At 47.6% G+C, this 17,259-nt stretch overlaps 1 protein-coding gene across 2 annotated transcripts in view; it reads left to right on the plus strand.

Annotated features, from left to right (window-relative positions):
• Positions 1 to 17,259, plus strand: part of CILK1 (ciliogenesis associated kinase 1) — a 41,964-nt gene that overhangs the window by 13,377 nt on the left and 11,328 nt on the right. For both annotated transcript variants that reach the window (XM_083177334.1, XM_083177335.1), the window contains exons 6-9: positions 370 to 502; positions 12,940 to 13,111; positions 14,117 to 14,284; positions 15,930 to 16,238. In XM_083177334.1, the coding sequence (XP_083033460.1) occupies positions 370 to 502; positions 12,940 to 13,111; positions 14,117 to 14,284; positions 15,930 to 16,238 (782 nt within the window). The remainder of the gene's footprint in view (positions 1 to 369; positions 503 to 12,939; positions 13,112 to 14,116; positions 14,285 to 15,929; positions 16,239 to 17,259) is intronic.

A 17,259-nucleotide genomic window follows, 5' to 3' on the forward strand; every position in this document is an offset into this window, starting at 1 on the left:
AATGATTTTCCCAGTCTGTTGAATTGTGCATCACTCTCTGACCCGTCCATAAGTCTGCAGCAGATACAGGCTGATCGGGGCCAGAGCTAACGTTCCACGCCATCATTGAGACCGCCTGGGCACGGTCTTTTTTTTTTTTTATGACACTCCCAGAAAAAGACTGGTGTCAACTCCCAAACCCTGGCTTTCCTGTCACTCAAATTGCAAGGGGTTTGCAATTATATTCATCACCATTTGGCCTTGCACATGCCCGCTATGATCTGTGCGTAAGCGCGCTCTGATCCGTAAGCATGTGCGGTTGTTTGATGATCATTAGGATTGCGAGCAAAGCTGAATAACCCTCATATTTTGTTCTCCTTTGATTTTCAGGGTTCTTTCACAGAGACCTAAAACCTGAAAATCTGCTCTGCATGGGACCAGAACTTGTGAAAATAGCAGATTTTGGATTGGCTCGAGAAACCAGATCACGACCACCTTACACAGATTATGTGTCAACCAGATGGTAAATATCAACTCTTTGCTTACAGGCTCTTTTTCATGTAGGTTCCAAGCCAGGCAACTGTATGAGAACTGTAACAGAATAATTATCCTTTACAGTGATGTTTGCTCTGTCTTACAACAGTTCATTTACTAAGTAAGGATATATTTTAGATACTGTAATAATTCAAGTTTTATATTATCCTGGTATCTGTTTGCCCTAAATGAGACCATAGACACCTGATTATGGGCCTGATTCAGACCTGATCTGACAAGTTGCCTTGGACTGAAAGAAAAGATGCTCCTTGCTAAATTGCGAGAAATATGCAAATGGATCGCTATTTGCTATCATGTCGCAATTCATGAACCATTGAATGATTTTTCCAGTCTTTGCAAATGTTAGTACGTCTGATCCTTCCACCACTCTGCAGCTAAGATGGTGGAAGTGGTCATCGCTCATATCTTTTCTTCACCTTTGCATTGCTACTTTGCCCTCTCTTTTGCTTATAAGTGCATAGGATTAGTATATTTTGTCTAAAAATAATTAATATAAAGTCCTAAATGAAAGCATAATGATGCATGGACCGGGCCACTGGTATCAGAGCGGTCTTTCGCGATTAGAACACTAGATGGCATACTTAGTTTTGCTTCTTAGTTCACTTCTGTTTTGGTGCTGTTAAATTGCCACGTTTGTGGTGAACTAAATGGTGCTTTTTGCCAGAGTGTGCATGCTTGAGGAGTGGGCATGGCCTCACCGGCATCCTGGCTGCTGCCGTCACTGATGTGGGTGTGCCCGGCACATACGGAGGAGCTAGGCTAAAGCTCTTCACCTAATGCGACTAGATGCCATGCAGCACAGGCAGGCTGTGTTCACAGGGTGCCAGTAAAAGGGCTAAGTGAAGACTAGACACATCTATATGCATGTAAACTGTTTCAGCATATTTGTAAAACCTATCTGCATTTTCTTGTGCCAAATATTTTTTCTTTGGCAAAGTGGTACATAGCATCACACTGTGGGCCTGATTCAGATGTGGTCACTAATGTCTATGCAGCTGTGATTTTTAAAGCTTCAGAACTACAGAGCAACAAGCGTAACAGCCCCCAGAAAAGAGCAGCCCCATATAGATGTGTGGAATATTGACTCCCTGATTATACCTTTTGGTGTCGCAGAATTGCTCCGGCGCTGAGAAAGAATGTGACATTCCTTCATTTTTGTGGCCACTCCTTCCCAAAATGGCCCCTTCCTGTAAATCACTTTGAAATGAGTTCCTCACTACTAATGGCATCCTAAAAGTACATTGACGCGTTGAGACTGTAGTATTGAGGCATGCGCAGTAGGATGATTACTGCTTCACTGGGTACAAATCCTCATTGCAACCACATCTGTATCTGGACCCGTGTGCAAAGTATCAACCACAGGGTGCAAGACATCTGGAGATATATATTTGTTCAAATGCCTGGCACTCTCCTTAGTCGTACAAACGGTGCCGGTGCTCTCAATCCCTTTGCAGGGAGATATATAGGGTGAATGTCCTGAGGCACTCGCAACTCCTTTCATTCAATTCAAAGTGAAGAAATAAATGACAGCATAGACCAGAGGCTGTGATACCGACGTTTCGGGCTTGTATACCCTTTATCAAGACATGTCTTGATAAAGGGTATACAAGCCCGAAACGTCGGTATCACAGCCTCTGGTCTATGCTGTCATTTATTTCTTCACTTTGAATTGAATGAAAGGAGTTGCGAGTGCCTCAGGACATTAATATATATATATATTTTTCATTCATGCCAATGGTGGTCACTGGGACAGTGGGGTGTGGGTGGAGCTTCAGCTACAGGCACCAAGTAGAATAGAGTTCTTCGAATGCAGCCCAGGCTCCTCCTCCTCCACGCCCCTACAGGCTTCAGTTGTTTCTTGGTGCCTCAAGGCACAGGTACCATGGGACAGGGCTCCGTGCCCTGTCTGAAATCTTCAATTTTTTTTTTTTATTTTAATTTTTTTACACGGAGACAGCGTTACGCTGCTCCCCTGTGGCTGGCAGCGGCGCGCTGACTTTCATAGCCAGACCCGCCGCTCTCCTCATGACACGGAGGACGCCGCGCTCCACCACAGGTAAGCGGGACCTCCATGTGAGGGGACGCGCGCACCATTATATGTGCGGTCCAGTCACCGGGCGGGGTGCAGCCCGGGTGACCCTGGCAGTGGCACCCAGTCTTTTCTGCGCGGCCACTAGACCACCAGGGAGCCGTACTGTGGAGCGCCATTTTTGTTAATGGCGCAGGGCACTGATGGTTCCAGGGGAGGCGGGGCCTTGATCCACAGCTCCCCGCCTCCACGCTCAGAGCGACATAACGCTGTTTTCCCGCCTGAGCTTAGCTTCCCCACGCCCCAGCAGCATACTGAAGACGCCATTACGCGGGACTACACTGTGGGAGAGGTGCACCGGAATCCCTGCTCCTCTACACGCTACAGGAACAGGTTTTGTCTGCAGCCCTCTGTACCTCAGTATTTGGCTGAGTGTCAGAGAGTATAGTGTCTTTTCTACTGTCATCCATCTGTATACCTTTATAGTTTCAGAGGGTGTTACTGTCCACTGTATTATTGTAACCAGTGCACACAGGGCCTGTCTGTGTTAAAATGTCACAGAAAAACCCCAAAGCAAAGCCAGCTAGGGATTCACCTAAGCTGCATGCTTATACATGCACTAACTGTAAGGAGAATTATTCCTCCATACAGGAGCAAGCTGGTTTGTGTGAACGCTGTTCTGCACAGGACTCCCTGGGGGGCCCCTCAGTCCCAACAGAACCCAGTTGGGCTTCCACTCTCTCAGCAGCCATGAAGGAGTTAGCTACTCAGTTAGCTGCAAACAGAGAGTCGGCTGCGCAGCCATTGCCAGCTCAGCCTGCTGTTGCTGCATCAGAGCCGGCCTGGGTACAGGGTTTATCCACCTCTGTTCAGGATTTAGTCCAGGTGTCTGCTTCTCTGCAATCTGCATTGAGGGCTCCACCTAAACGCAAAGCACAAGCTCCTTTAGCTTCTAATCAATCAGATGCTGGGGATGACTTGGGTGACCAGGTGCTGGTCGACACAGACGAAGATGTTGACATAGATGATGTTGACATAGATGAACCTGATAAGGAGGAAAGAATGACCCAGTCCAGAGTAGACTCCTTAGTTAAAGCTGTTAGGATGTCTCTCAATATACAGGACACCCAGGCCACAGCACCTGACACACTTCTTTTTAAAAAGAAAAAGAAGGAGTTGGCTCTTTTTCCCTCAAATTCAGACTTAAATGAGGTCTTATCTGAAGCGTGGCAACACTCTAACAAAAAGTTTTTAGTGTCCAAACGCCTGATTTCCTTCTTCCCATTCGCTCCAGCGGACCGTAAGAAATGGGAGGAGCCTCCACAGGTCGACGCTCACGTAGCCCGCCTAGTTAAGGCCACTACCCTTCCCATTCCTACAGTGGCCTCTCTTAAGGACCCTACTGACAGGAAGATTGAACACTGCCTAAAATCAGTGTTCTCCAATGCTGGCGTGTCAGCAAGACCAGCTATGGCCTCAGCCTGGGTAGCAAAGGCAATTGCAACTTGGGCTGACTCCCTACAGGAGCAGATTTCCTCAGGCACACGTCGCTCTGAATTGTTATCAACGGTGGACCTCATTAGGGAAGGGGCCACATACCTGGAAGAGGCAGCGATAGATGCAGCTGCCCTCTCCTCAAAAATTTCAGCTTCTTCAATTGCTGCCCGGCGTGCACTGTGGCTGCGTACTTGGAACGCAGATTCTGATTCCAAAAAGGCATTGGAGGCCCTTCCATTCTCAGGGGAGGTTCTGTTCGGCTCCGAGCTGGACAAGATTGTAGCCACCATTGCAACGTCCAAAACAGCTTTTCTGCCTTCGGCACCGGCTAGGCCTAGATCTCAGTCCTTTCGGACCTTCCGTCCACAGGGGAGGCCCAGGGGTCAGCCTTCATCAAGGGCGCAGGCCCCCACAAGGCGTCCATCCGCTCCCAAGACCAAACAGTCCTGGGCGGGTCGCCGTCAGGCCCCAAAACAGGCCGACAAGCCCTCAGCATGAGGATCAGGCGGCCCACCAACCACATCAGGTGGGCGGTCGCCTGTTGTCATTTGCCGGGGTTTGGCAGGCCACTACCACCGACAGGTGGGTAAACACCATAGTGGCCCAGGGTTACTCCCTCTCCTTTCAGGGGCGTCCGCCATCTCGGTTTTTCACAACAAGCATGCCCCGGGAGAAGGACAGAGCGGCTGCTCTGACCAGCTCCATTCACACCCTGCTGGCAGCAGGGGTCATAGTACCTGTCCCACTTTCTCAGCGAGGAGCAGGTTTCTACTCAAGCCTGTTCCTGGTGACAAAGCCGGACGGGTCATACCGGCCCATCCTCAACCTGAAGGGCCTGAACAAACATCTCTGTATCCCCAAGTTCAGGATGGAGTCCCTCAGGTCTATCCTGCAATCTCTGGAACCGGGGGACTTCATGGCATCCCTGGACATCCAGGATGCCTACCTCCATGTGCCAATTCGATCGGACAGCCAGTGCTACCTCAGGTTCGCAGTCAAAAGCAACCACTACCAGTTCATAGCCCTCCCCTTCGGGCTGTCGACCGCGCCACGAATCTTTACAAAGATCATGGCCACCATGGCGGCGGCCCTAAGGGCCCAGGGCGTTCGTCTACTACCATATCTAGACGACCTCTTGATACTGGCTCAATCCGCACAGACACTCCAGAGGCATCTGGAGCTAACTGTTTCCCTCCTGCAGACCCACGTCTGGCTCATAAATTGGAAAAAATCCTCAACAACCCCATCACAGCGGATGGTGCATCTAGGAGCCTTGATAGACACAAAAACTCTCAGGGTTTACCTGCCGGAGGACAAGTGGATACTCCTCAGAGACCTCCTGAAACTGTTCCTGAAGCAACAAAGGGTCTCTGTGCACCTGTGCATGAAGGTCCTAGGCAAGATGGTCTCTTGTTACGACATGGCGGAATTTGCGCAGTTCCACTCCAGGCCCCTGCAGAGGGAAATGCTGCGTCACTGGAACCGTTCCCAACCAAGCCTGAAATCGCAGACCTTTGTTCTGTCCAGGCAGACACGTCTGTCGCTCACATGGTGGCTCAGTCCTCTAAACCTTCAAAAAGGGCGCCAGTTTGTCATCCCTCAATGGGTGATGTTAACAACGGACGCCAGCCTCCGAGGGTGGGGAGCTGTTCTGGCAGAACATTCCTTCCAAGGCCGTTGGTCGAGGGAGGAGGCGCTGCTCCCAATAAACATACTGGAGCTAAGAGCCATCCTGCTAGCCCTCAAGTCAGCAGGCCCTCTGATTCACTCCAAACCGGTGAAGATTCAATCAGACAATGCCACTGCGGTGGCATACGTCAACCACCAGGGGGGGACCAGGAGCCTAGCAGCCATGAGGGAGGTAACATCAATTCTGCAGTGGGCAGAACATCACCTGTTAGCTTTGTCAGCGGTACACATACCAGGGGTTCAGAACTGGGAGGCCGATTTTCTGAGCCGCCAGGAGGTACAGTCAGGCGAATGGGGGCTCCACGAGGATGTGTTCCAGGAACTAGTCAACAGATGGGGACTCCCGCAAATAGACCTAATGGCCTCAAGCGTCAACAAAAAGTTACCCCGTTACGGGGCTCGCTCCAGGGACCCACAGGCACATCTGGTGGATGCCCTGTCGGCTCCATGGCCATTCTCCCTGGTCTACATTTTTCCTCCAGTGGCACTGCTACCAAGAGTCCTCAGACGCCTCAAACAAGAAGGGACCACAGCAATCCTCCTGGCCCCAGACTGGCCCCGCAGGGCCTGGTACTCAGACCTTCGGGAGATGTCTCTGCAGCCACCTTGGAGACTGCCAGCTCGTCCGGACTTGCTAGTACAAGGACCATGCCTTCATCCGAATCTAGGCAGACTAGCTTTGACGGCGTGGCTCTTGAAACGGAAGTTTTAAGAGAGAAGGGATTTTCATTACCAGTCATAAAAACCATGATAGCAGCAAGGAAACCTGCTTCTTCCCGGATCTACTATCGAATCTGGAATGCCTTTTTCACCTGGTGTGCGAAGAGGAACCTCCCGCCTAGGGAGTTTCGACTTTCCAGGATCCTGGCCTTCTTGCAGGCGGGCCTGGATTTGGGCCTTAGGTTGTCCTCCTTAAAGGTCCAAGTTTCCGCGCTCTCTATTTTGTTTCAGCGGAAATTAGCAAAGAGGATGGCTATACAGACCTTTTTACAAGGCGTCCTTCACATACAACCTCCCTTTGTGCCCCCAATCCAGCCTTGGGACCTCACAGTGGTACTCTCAGCACTGCAAAAACCACCGTTTGAGCCCCTAGAATCTGCAGAGCTCAGGTGGCTAACATGGAAAACGGTGTTCCTACTGGCTATTTCTTCAGCCAGAAGAGTTTCCGACCTGTCAGCATTATCCAGTGCATCTCCGTATCTGGTGTTCCACCCGGACAGGGCAGTCTTAAGAACTAAAAAGGAGTTCCTGCCCAAAGTTATTTCCAGTTTTCACATAAACCAGGATATTGTTGTCCCTGCCTTCTCCCAGTTGGAGGACTCCCCAGAGTTACGCTCTTTGGATGTTACAAGAGCTTTAAAAGTTTACGTTAATAGGACTCAATCCTTACGCAAGACAGAGGCCCTGTTCGTGCTCTATGATGCAAACAAGAGAGGTTGGCCGGCAACGAAGCAGACATTGGCTCGATGGTTGCGGCTAACTATAAAACAGACTTATGTATCTTCTAATAAGCCAGTTCCATCCTCTGTCAGAGCCCACTCCACGCGTTCGGTAGCAGCCTCTTGGGCGGCTCATCAGGGAGCCTCAGCAGAACAGTTGTGTCGCGCGGCAACTTGGTCCTCTCCACACACCTTTTTAAAATTTTACCATTTTGACACGTTCGCCAGGGCAGATTCTGCTTTTGGGCAACGCGTCATCAGTGCAGCTCAGGTGCGTTCCCTCCCGTAAAAGGGACAGCCCACTGTCCCAGTGACCACCATTGGCATGAATGAAAAAAGGGGATTTTGGTCCTACCTGTAAAATCCTTTTTTCTGAATCCATGGTGGACACTGGGCGCCCGCCCTCGCACACTGATCTACAGTAATGGGGGTCGGCTTACACCTTCCTGAAACTTATTCTTCCTTTGGGTTGCTGGTTTCTTTCCTATTTCTCTTCCTTTTCCTGTACCTTGCGGGTAAGCTGTTGAACAAACTGAAGCCTGTAGGGGCGTGGAGGAGGAGGAGCCTGGGCTGCACTTGAAGAACTCTATTCTACTTGGTGCCTGTAGCTGAAGCTCCACCCACACCCCACTGTCCCAGTGTCCACCATGGATTCAGAAAAAAGGATTTTACAGGTAGGACCAAAATCCCCTTTTTTTTTTTTTTTTTTTTTTTTTAAATTAACCGATGTGGTCTGTGTTCTCTTTAGGTCATTCTTATGACCCGCAATATCAGTTTCAGTACTGAACATTGTTTGGGAGCACCCCCAACCAGACACCGCTGGTGATTTTATTTAAATGCGGTATTTACATTGGTTATAAATAAACAATTAAATCTTATTTTTTTAATTTGAGTTTTATTCAAGTAAAAAATTCATCATACATTTATATACCACATTGCTATTAATTTTTTTTTACAATTTTGTGACATATTCAAGGATAGACAATACAATATCAACCCCCCCGCCCCCACACCTAACATAAACACAGACTTACATACATTTGGCCCCTAATTACCCCCTAACAATTAAATCTTATACTTTCTTTATGGTACTTGTGTAGTTTCACGGCGCCACCGCGCGCACACTCTGTCTCTTGGCAGCCTGCCAGAAGCTCTGTTTAACTGCTCTAGCTGTAAGCTACGTATTGTCAGCTTACGTTATCAGTGTAGCGCCGGGCAGCAGCATTGCATTGCCCAGGCGCTGACAGGTCACTGTGGTACTTGTAGTTCCACGGTGAAATAGGCAGCCCTGCGCACCGCTGACAACGGGGGCATGTAAAAGTGGACACCCCGGCACATCGCTATCAAAGGGGGAGTCCCCCATGCAGACGCTAAATTTAGACGCAAAAGCGCCAGAAAACCGGACTACCTGCTTGCCGCTAACAAGCCAGGGTTTCTGGACGTAGGCGCTAAAGCGTCAGAAAACCGGACTAACTGCTAGCCGCTAACAAACCGGGGGTTTCTGGACTTAGACGCTAAAGCCTCTGAATTTAGTTGGGACTAGGGGTACATCTAAATTTAGACGCTAAAGCATCTAAATTTAGTTGGGTCTAGGGGTACACTATTGAAACCTGTCCACAGTGCCACTAGTCGACGCAACAGCTGTCGACCGTGTAAATCCCACTATCCACGCCAACCCGAAGAGTGGCAAGCGGCGGCGGTACGCGTCCTACGACCTTTTCATACCCCCACTATCCACGTCGGCATGGAGTTGAGAATAGAAAGTGTGGCGAGGGAGCGCGGATACCTTCACAGGTATCTGCGTCCCCTCGCAGGCTTCACAGGTGTCAGCGTCCCCTCGCTGCGTTTGCCACACTTCGGGCTCAGTGGCTCGTTGCGCTCGCCACACTTTCTATTCTCAACTCCACGCCGACGTGGATAGTGGGGGTATGAAAAGGTCGTAGGACGCGTACCGCTGCACTTGCCACTCTTCGGGTTGGCGTGGATAGTGGGATTTACACGGTCGACAGCTGTTGCGTCGACTAGTGGCACTGTGGACAGGTTTCAATCATGTATTCAAAAACAGAACTTTTTGCTTTAATTCTAAATAAGCCACCTCTGAATCTTAGCTATAGGGCAGTATTCAATGCTCCCAGTTTGCTGTTTTTCTCCTTCATACACTAGGTGGCACTGCAGTGCATTACAGTGGGGAATAGAAGGCGATCACAAGGAGCATGGGCACTTTAGATATTAAACAGTGTGGCTAGCTCCTCCCCTTCTAATTCTCCCCAAGGCAGTCTAAGGGGCCCATTTATTATTGATCGAATTTACAATGTGATCTGAGCGGAATATTGCCAACAAGGATCGCATTTTACAATGCGATCCTAACGTGTGATATATCATCCCTAACATGCAGGGACTGGGCTTCGAAAGTAGCCCATCCCTGCGATGTGCTAAGTCGGGGTATCTGAGCATGCATGGTTAGCGCTGCCCTGGCAGATGTGTGGTGTGTAGCCCATAGGCTGCAATGGGCTACCACCATCTCAGAATTGCGGTAGCCCGAGGGTGCAATGCACTTTTGCCCAATGTTGTTGATACATCGGGCAGCTTCGCTTCCCCATAGAAGCACTGGAAATGGCGGCTGGCGGCGGTACATGAGGGATCCCAGCAGGGATCGGAGGTTTTTTTACTCAGACAGGACAGGCAGGTAGCGCCGTCCACTACCTACTTGCGATGCGGGCGCTGCTGGGGCTCTCTATCACCACTGCATGTGGTGCTGTAACCTCCGTTGCAGTGAGGACCGGATACCGCAGCGCACATTGGGGTCCTTTGCTTTTATGTCCACAGCTGGGCAGTGGAGAGTACACCCTGACTCCCAGCTAGAAGGCAGCCCAGGCAAAAAAAAAAGTGTCATTTTAAGTGGCCATTTTCAATACAGACGCCATAGCAAAGGGGGCAGGGCCAGCCGCCGGTCTGCTACACTGCGCGCTCTGGCTCCCAGCTGCCCCAGCCTTTTCTCCTGCGGTGGCCATTTTATAACACGCATGCTGCTAGGGAGAAGTAAGCCAGGCTGTCCTGTGTCCCGCTGCCTCTACCCCAAGATCTGTGAGTCAGAAAGTGGGGTTTAGTGGCTTGTCAAGAGAGTGCAGGCTGTGTATAAATTTGCTGTCCTAGTTCTCTGCATATTCGTATACCATAGCGCTATTGTGACATAGCCTTTTTCCTTTGTGCTTCTCTCCTGTACAGTAATTCTTACTATCCTATACTAACAGTGTATAGAGTATTCTTGTGTGAGATGGCAGGAGGCACTTCTAAGATGCTGACCTGCAGGAAATGTAACTCTAAGTTCACTTCTCATTCTCAGGGTGCCCTGCTCTGTGAAACATGTGCAGCAGCCCCTCCTGCATTAACAACCCAACAGGATGTATGGACCTCACGGTTATCTTATGTAATGTCTGTTAAGGCCCATACACACTAGACGATTTTCAGCTGAAAATCGCTCATTTTGGCTGTTTTGGGCGATTTTCAGCTGAAAATCGCCCAGTGTGTATGGGCCACCGATGGTAGACTAATGATGATCCGCTCTCCCGCATCATCGCTAGCAAAATCTCCCGTCTGCTGGTTTTACCAGTATGCCAGCGATGATGGCTGGTTTATCAGCCATCATCGCTGTGTGTGTACGCCCCTCACGGCCGCCAGGCTAAAAGACAAGCCACTTTGAGCCCGGCGGACCGCCCCGCTGCCTCCCCTTGTCCCTGCCCCAGAAGTGCTGCTCAGTGCTCACTCCAACTGCTCCGTATAGCGTCGCCGACACCACTGCCCACCAACGTACATTGTTATGGGGTAACACCTGCATTGCTGGCCTGCGCCAGCAATATATGCGTTTCCGTTGCCACTGTCAAACACCTGTGATCGCTGGTCGTTTGCGGTCCTATTGACAGCAGTCAGACATTTTGGGGCCTGTCCTTACCATTATCTGGGAGTTCACCAGAAAATTCAGGTGTTCGCCAGCCATTCTGAGTCATCAGCGACCCACCCCCACAGTCATCGCAGTGCTGAGTAGTCCTGGATTACTGGCGTCATTTGATGGTGAATAGTTTCTCCCTACATACACAGCTGAAAATGAAGTTGCAGCTGTGCACATGGGAAGGATTTCGCCCTGGGTGCGGTGGCGTTAACCTGATTGCTGGGCTCCGAATATATGTAGCCCAGTGATCAGTTCTGATCAGATCATTGCTGAAAATCTTTCATATAAAAGTCTATTTACATAAAGTCTTTCACCTCCTGAAAATCTCCTAGCTCTTTGGGAAAATAGTTCAGTGTGTATGCACTACTTTGCCAAAATTTTTGAAAGATATATCTGTCACCAAAGTCTTTTGAAATGAAAATCTTCTAGTGTGTATGGGCCTTCAGCCTCTGAGCTAATGGTGTGTACACACGGTAGATTAGGTTTGCTATTCGATCCCGATGCAATCAGTTCCCCACTGGGATCGAATTGCATGGCAAGCCACTTGACATGAATGTGATTGTGACTATATAGTGCAGATGTGCACTATATGGCCATTGCAGCCCTGTCTCTCTGGGTTTCGATTTGTGCTGCCACAGGAGCACGCATAGGGATCGCAAGGTAAAAAACCTGTGCGATCTGCATGTGATTTGGACTATATAGTCAAAATCTCATGCTGATTGTACCAGTGTGTACACACCATAAAGTCGAATAGCAAGGGAATCTCACCATGTGTACACAGCATAAGGCCCTGGCACCTGGTGTGTCTTCACAGACCGCCCCCACCTCCATTATTGCATTAAAGGCTGGTAGTGCAGTCGGATGACTGTGGGGATGACATGTCTGCATTAGAGGAGGGTGACTTCCCTGATGTGGCCGAGGTTGAGGCTGTAGGAACCTGAGCAAGTTTCTCAGGGGCTGGAGGATTTAATTGACAAGGTTAAATTAACCCTTAATGTACAGGATTTGGATCAGGTCCCATCCCGACCGACTGAGGGCCTTATTTTGGTTCATTCTTTCTGACAAAATCCTTCTTAGATGGACAAAACCATGTGCACTGCAGGGGGGCAGATGTAACATGTGCAGAGAGAATTAGATTTGGGTGAGTAATTTTGTTTCTGTGCAGGGAAAATACTGCCTGCTTTATTTTTACACTGCAATATAGATCTCACTTTGAAGTAAAACCCCACCCAAATCTAATTCTCTCTGCACATGTTACATCTGCCCCACCTGCAGTGCACATGGTTTTGCCCATCTAAGAAGGATTTTGTCAGAAAGAATGAACCAAAATAAGGCCCTATGTTTGGTAAGAGACACAAAAAGCCAGCAGCCTTTCCTGTCTCTGTGGAACTAGACCTTTATTTATCGGATGCTTGGAAGCACCTGGATAAAAAATTTCAGTTGTCACAGAGATTTATATCCTCCTACCCTTTTCCTTCTGTTAGCAGAAAGTTAAGCTTCTCTAAAAAATCTCTGACCGGAAATTGGAAACAACGTTAAAAACTATATATACTGCTGCCGGTGTCTTACATTGCCCAGCTCAGGTGGGCTGTTGGGTATCCAAGGCTATGGAGGTCTGGGTTACCCAGAATTCCAGAGATTTCAAATATGACCCAGCTGCGGGGGACCTGGTGGTTTTAGCTGACCACGTTCGTGGGGCATGCTGTATGATACTCATTGGATTGCTTTATAATTACCTAGAACTGGCAGTGCTAAATTGCTATTGCTATTCACCCATTGATGGTACATTTTGTCTGTATTCACAGGTACAGGGCACCAGAGGTTTTACTTAGATCTACCAGCTATAACTCTCCCATTGATATCTGGGCTGTCGGCTGCATAATGGCTGAAATTTATACTCTGAGGCCTCTATTCCCAGGTTCCAGTGAAATTGACACCATTTTCAAGATTTGCCAAGTTCTAGGAACTCCAAAGAAGGTATGAGGGCCACCGGTTTCCCACTGCTCTGTCTTTACATGACTGTTCAAAAATGTTTATATATGAAGCCAATCTGTACTGTTTACAATAAAAAAACTTTTTTACTTGCAGTTTTGTTAACTAAGAGTATTAGAATATTTACAGACTCTGAAAGAGTAGGGACCCTCCTGCATCCTGCTCACATCCTAAGAATCCGAATCAAATCACCTTGACTAGTGATAAAAATCGTGCAGCCCCCCTCAGTGATTGGCTGCTTCGGGGATCTAGGTACTCTACCAGTGGGGAGAAATTAAGTCTGCAATTATTATGGAAACATACCTCCTGAGGCTCTTTGATAAAGATTGTGAGGACTTAAAATGTAAAGAATAGCTTGACACTTCGTGGTCCCTCTCCCTTTGAAGCCACCAATTTTATACAGCAATTGTTGTCTACATGAGAGACTACATTGTCCCTGAGAGATACCAAAAAATCATGTTGTATGCAGGCCTCTTGTACCATAGGATATAGAGCAGTGATTTTCAACCTTTTTCAACTCATGGCACACCAAACACGATTGGCCCCTTTTATGAAAAAAAAAATTACACAGGGCACCCACTGCTACTGCGCTGCATCTAACACTCTGCCAGCTCAATGGGCAAGGTCTCACACGTCTTCTGCGGTGTATTGGCAGGGACACCTGCAGCTGTCGATATGGATAGCTTCAGCTGTCGGAACAATCATTGCTACTGACTGTTCCCCCTTCTATCGGCGTGCACACTTCTCCTTCATACATGGAGAAGCGGTATCATACCCCTCTGTCTGATGGTCAAGCAAATTGGTTAAAGCCATTTGATTTAATCAGTTTATACGAACAACCATTTTTAACAATGTTCCGGCCTTTGGGAGCAAATGTTTGTCATTGCTCCCATACAATAGCAGATTTTCACTTCAACCAGAAAGATTGCACTGTCAAACATATATGGTATTGTATGTTGTTATGTTCTGCTAATTCAATTTATTTTATAGACTGACTGGCCTGAAGGTTACCAGCTGGCAAGTACAATGAATTTTCGCTGGCCTCAGTGTGTACCAAACAACCTTAAAACATTAATCCCCAATGCAAGCTCTGATGGCATTCAGATAATGCGAGATATGCTGCAGTGGGACCCTAAAAAGAGACCAACAGCAAGTAAGGTGAGCCCCGTTCCTCTTTAGCAGGGATAATAGACAAATGTGAGTGTATGCTAAATAAGAAGAAAGTGTTGTACTTCTCCACAAGGGAGGGGTACGGGGTGGGTGGCGCCGTGACTTGTGTTGAGTCACTAGCAGCTGCTGGTTTGTGTCGGGGTTGTCACGTCCGAACTATGCAAGAAGAAAGGGGGAAGTGTAGCAGCGCTGATTAGAGTAAATATAATTAAAATACCATAAAAACAGTGCAGATTGGACTGATTGTACAATTTAAAAGAAATATAATTTATTAAATGGTGAGACCAAAATATGCTGATAAAACACAAGGGGTAGGTCCTGGGGGAACAAGTGATGTGGGACTGTCCGTTCCTATTACGCCTGGAAATGTAGTCATAAAGTGCAAATGCAATAAGCGAAATTGGGTTACCGTCCACCTGTAGGCACGTTGTAGGGGTGTGATGTAGCTCTCCCTGGGACTCAAGGCCCTGAGTTGGAATGTGGGCCGAGTCACCGTCCAGAGTAGGGGAGACACCCAGGATGGAAACTCCCAAAGATGATGTTGGGGTCTTTCAAGATGTAGTTTGGTCTCACCATTTAATAAATTATATTTCTTTTAAATTGTACAATCAGTCCAATCTGCACTGTTTTTATGGTATTTTAATTATATTTACTCTAATCAGCGCTGCTACACTTCCCCCTTTCTGTATGCTAAATAAGAAGCCAAAAGCAAGCTAAACATGTGTCTCATATTGGAGGTCATTCTGATTGACCCACAAAGCTGTGGCATTCGCAGCTTTGCGGGTCTTCTAAATGCCACCCGCATGCAGATTTCACCCACACCCATGCAAATGGGGGCAGAAATTATTTGATAGTCAACGACCAGTGAATGATTTCTAAGGTTCTCACAGATATAAAATACTCTCTCTCTGCCCTCGTCCCTGTACGGGAAGAGGGCAGACAGCTGACATCTGGTGACTTCTGCTGCCTGCCCCAATTACCATGGGAACACCCAGCGTTTTCATGGGTAAGCCCTTGAAACACTGGGCGTGACCACAGCCCGACCTATCACACCTAATAGCTATTTTTGACAATCAGCAAGCCATGCTGAATTTGCCAATTGTGTAATAATAATATTAATAATATTAAATTATATAGCGCTTTTCTCCAGCAGGACTGAAAGAGAGGAAAAAATGCTGAGTGTATAGACTATTCTATCATAGCCAATGTATTTTTGGCTGTTAAAAATAGCTAATGATCATTGGCCATTATCGCGGTATCCAATTAGTGGGGGCTTTTATTGGGCAAAAACACACAAGATCGAGGTCCCGACACGTGCAGCATAATACTTGATAACATGAGGTATCGGGGAAATGATGCCCAGGCCAGGCCTATTAGTGGTGGTGAAGCATCACTGCTGTTAAGATATAACATTTAATGTAGTATACGTATAGCACACATTCGTTTCGGTGCATGTTTTCATTTGACTTAATCTGATGTTAGTAGATGTATGGTAGTATTAGAATGTGCAGGCTTCCACCTTGAGAACCTTGGGCTAAATCTAAAAAACTATGACACCTGACTGGTTCCACATCGCATACAATAGACTCTTATAGTAAAAATTTTACATAAATTTCTGTTTATTTATTTTTAGGCTCTCAGGCACCCTTATTTTAATTTGGGTCAGGCACTTGGAACACCCCAAAGAATTCAAGATTTAACAAAACCACAGAAAGACCTTCAAGAAAAGCAAATTCCATTACATATGAAGCCTGTGCCACCGCTGCAGCCTCCACCAAAATCTCACATTCGCCTTTCATCTCGAGCTCTGCAGCAAAGCCAATCGAATGGACATCCTTTGAAGTTGAGCACATCTGTGGCAGATTCCGCTGATGTCTCCCAAGGGAAGATTTCAGTAAACCACCAAATACTGCCTGAATTAAGCAACCGAGCATATCCCTCTGTAAGTAGCATGGAGTATTTCTAGCCTATAGCGTATAAGGCAGCATAAGTTTAGCAGGCAGTTTATGGTTGTATTGTACCATAGAGTGGAATCGTTCAACATCTACTCCACACTGGGGTTTGTTTATTCTCCCTGTGCTTGCATGGGTTTCCTTAGTGGGTAATTGGTTTCCTCCCACAACCCAAAATTATGCTTGCAGATTGTTTAACTTGTCTGTATAGTCAGATGCTTTTATTTATTATTATTTTTATTTATTAACAGTTTCTTATATAGCGCACACATATTCCGCAGCGCTTTACAGAGTATACTTTAACATTCACATCAGTCCCTGCCCCAGTGGAGCTTACAATCTATATTCCCTACCACATGTACACGCACACACAGACATTCTAGGGTAAATTTTTTTTTTTGTTGGAAACCAATTAACCTATCTGTATATTTTTGGATTGTGGGAGGAAACCGGAGTACCCGGAGTAAACCCACGCAAGCACGGGGAGATTATACAAACTCCGCACAGTTAGAGCCATGGTGGGTATCGAACCCATGACCTCAGCGCTGTGAGGCAGTAATGCTAACCATTACACCGTCCGTACTGCCCATAACCATATTGTATGTGGCCTAGACACATAGTATTACATTGTCTGTTCCTGTTTATTTGGTATGTCCATATACCTCAAGTAGTCATGACCAGGCAGATCTGTAGCCAATCATTGTTATATCCAATGTAGAAGGTGATTAGTGTTCATGTTAGCACCCTGCCCCATTAAAAAACCTGTGCCGTTCCTCTTTCCTACCTGGGGTGTCGCGCTTCTAGTACAGTCTGGTCTGTATTGCTGCATTTCAATACAGACCAGACTGTACTAGAAGCGCGACACCTCAGACTGCTACATACACAAAGTCAAAAAGTGACTTTCCAGGTAAAGCTTGGACCACACTTGGCAAACCCACTGCACCAGGCTGTTAGGGTTACACACAGAAGTGGGCCGGATCCTGCAGAACAGGAACCGGCCACTACCGACCA

The sequence above is a fragment of the Crinia signifera genome, chromosome 3 (genome assembly GCF_055691185.1).
Source record: "Crinia signifera chromosome 3, ASM5569118v1, whole genome shotgun sequence".
Lineage (NCBI taxonomy): Eukaryota > Metazoa > Chordata > Amphibia > Anura > Myobatrachidae > Crinia > Crinia signifera.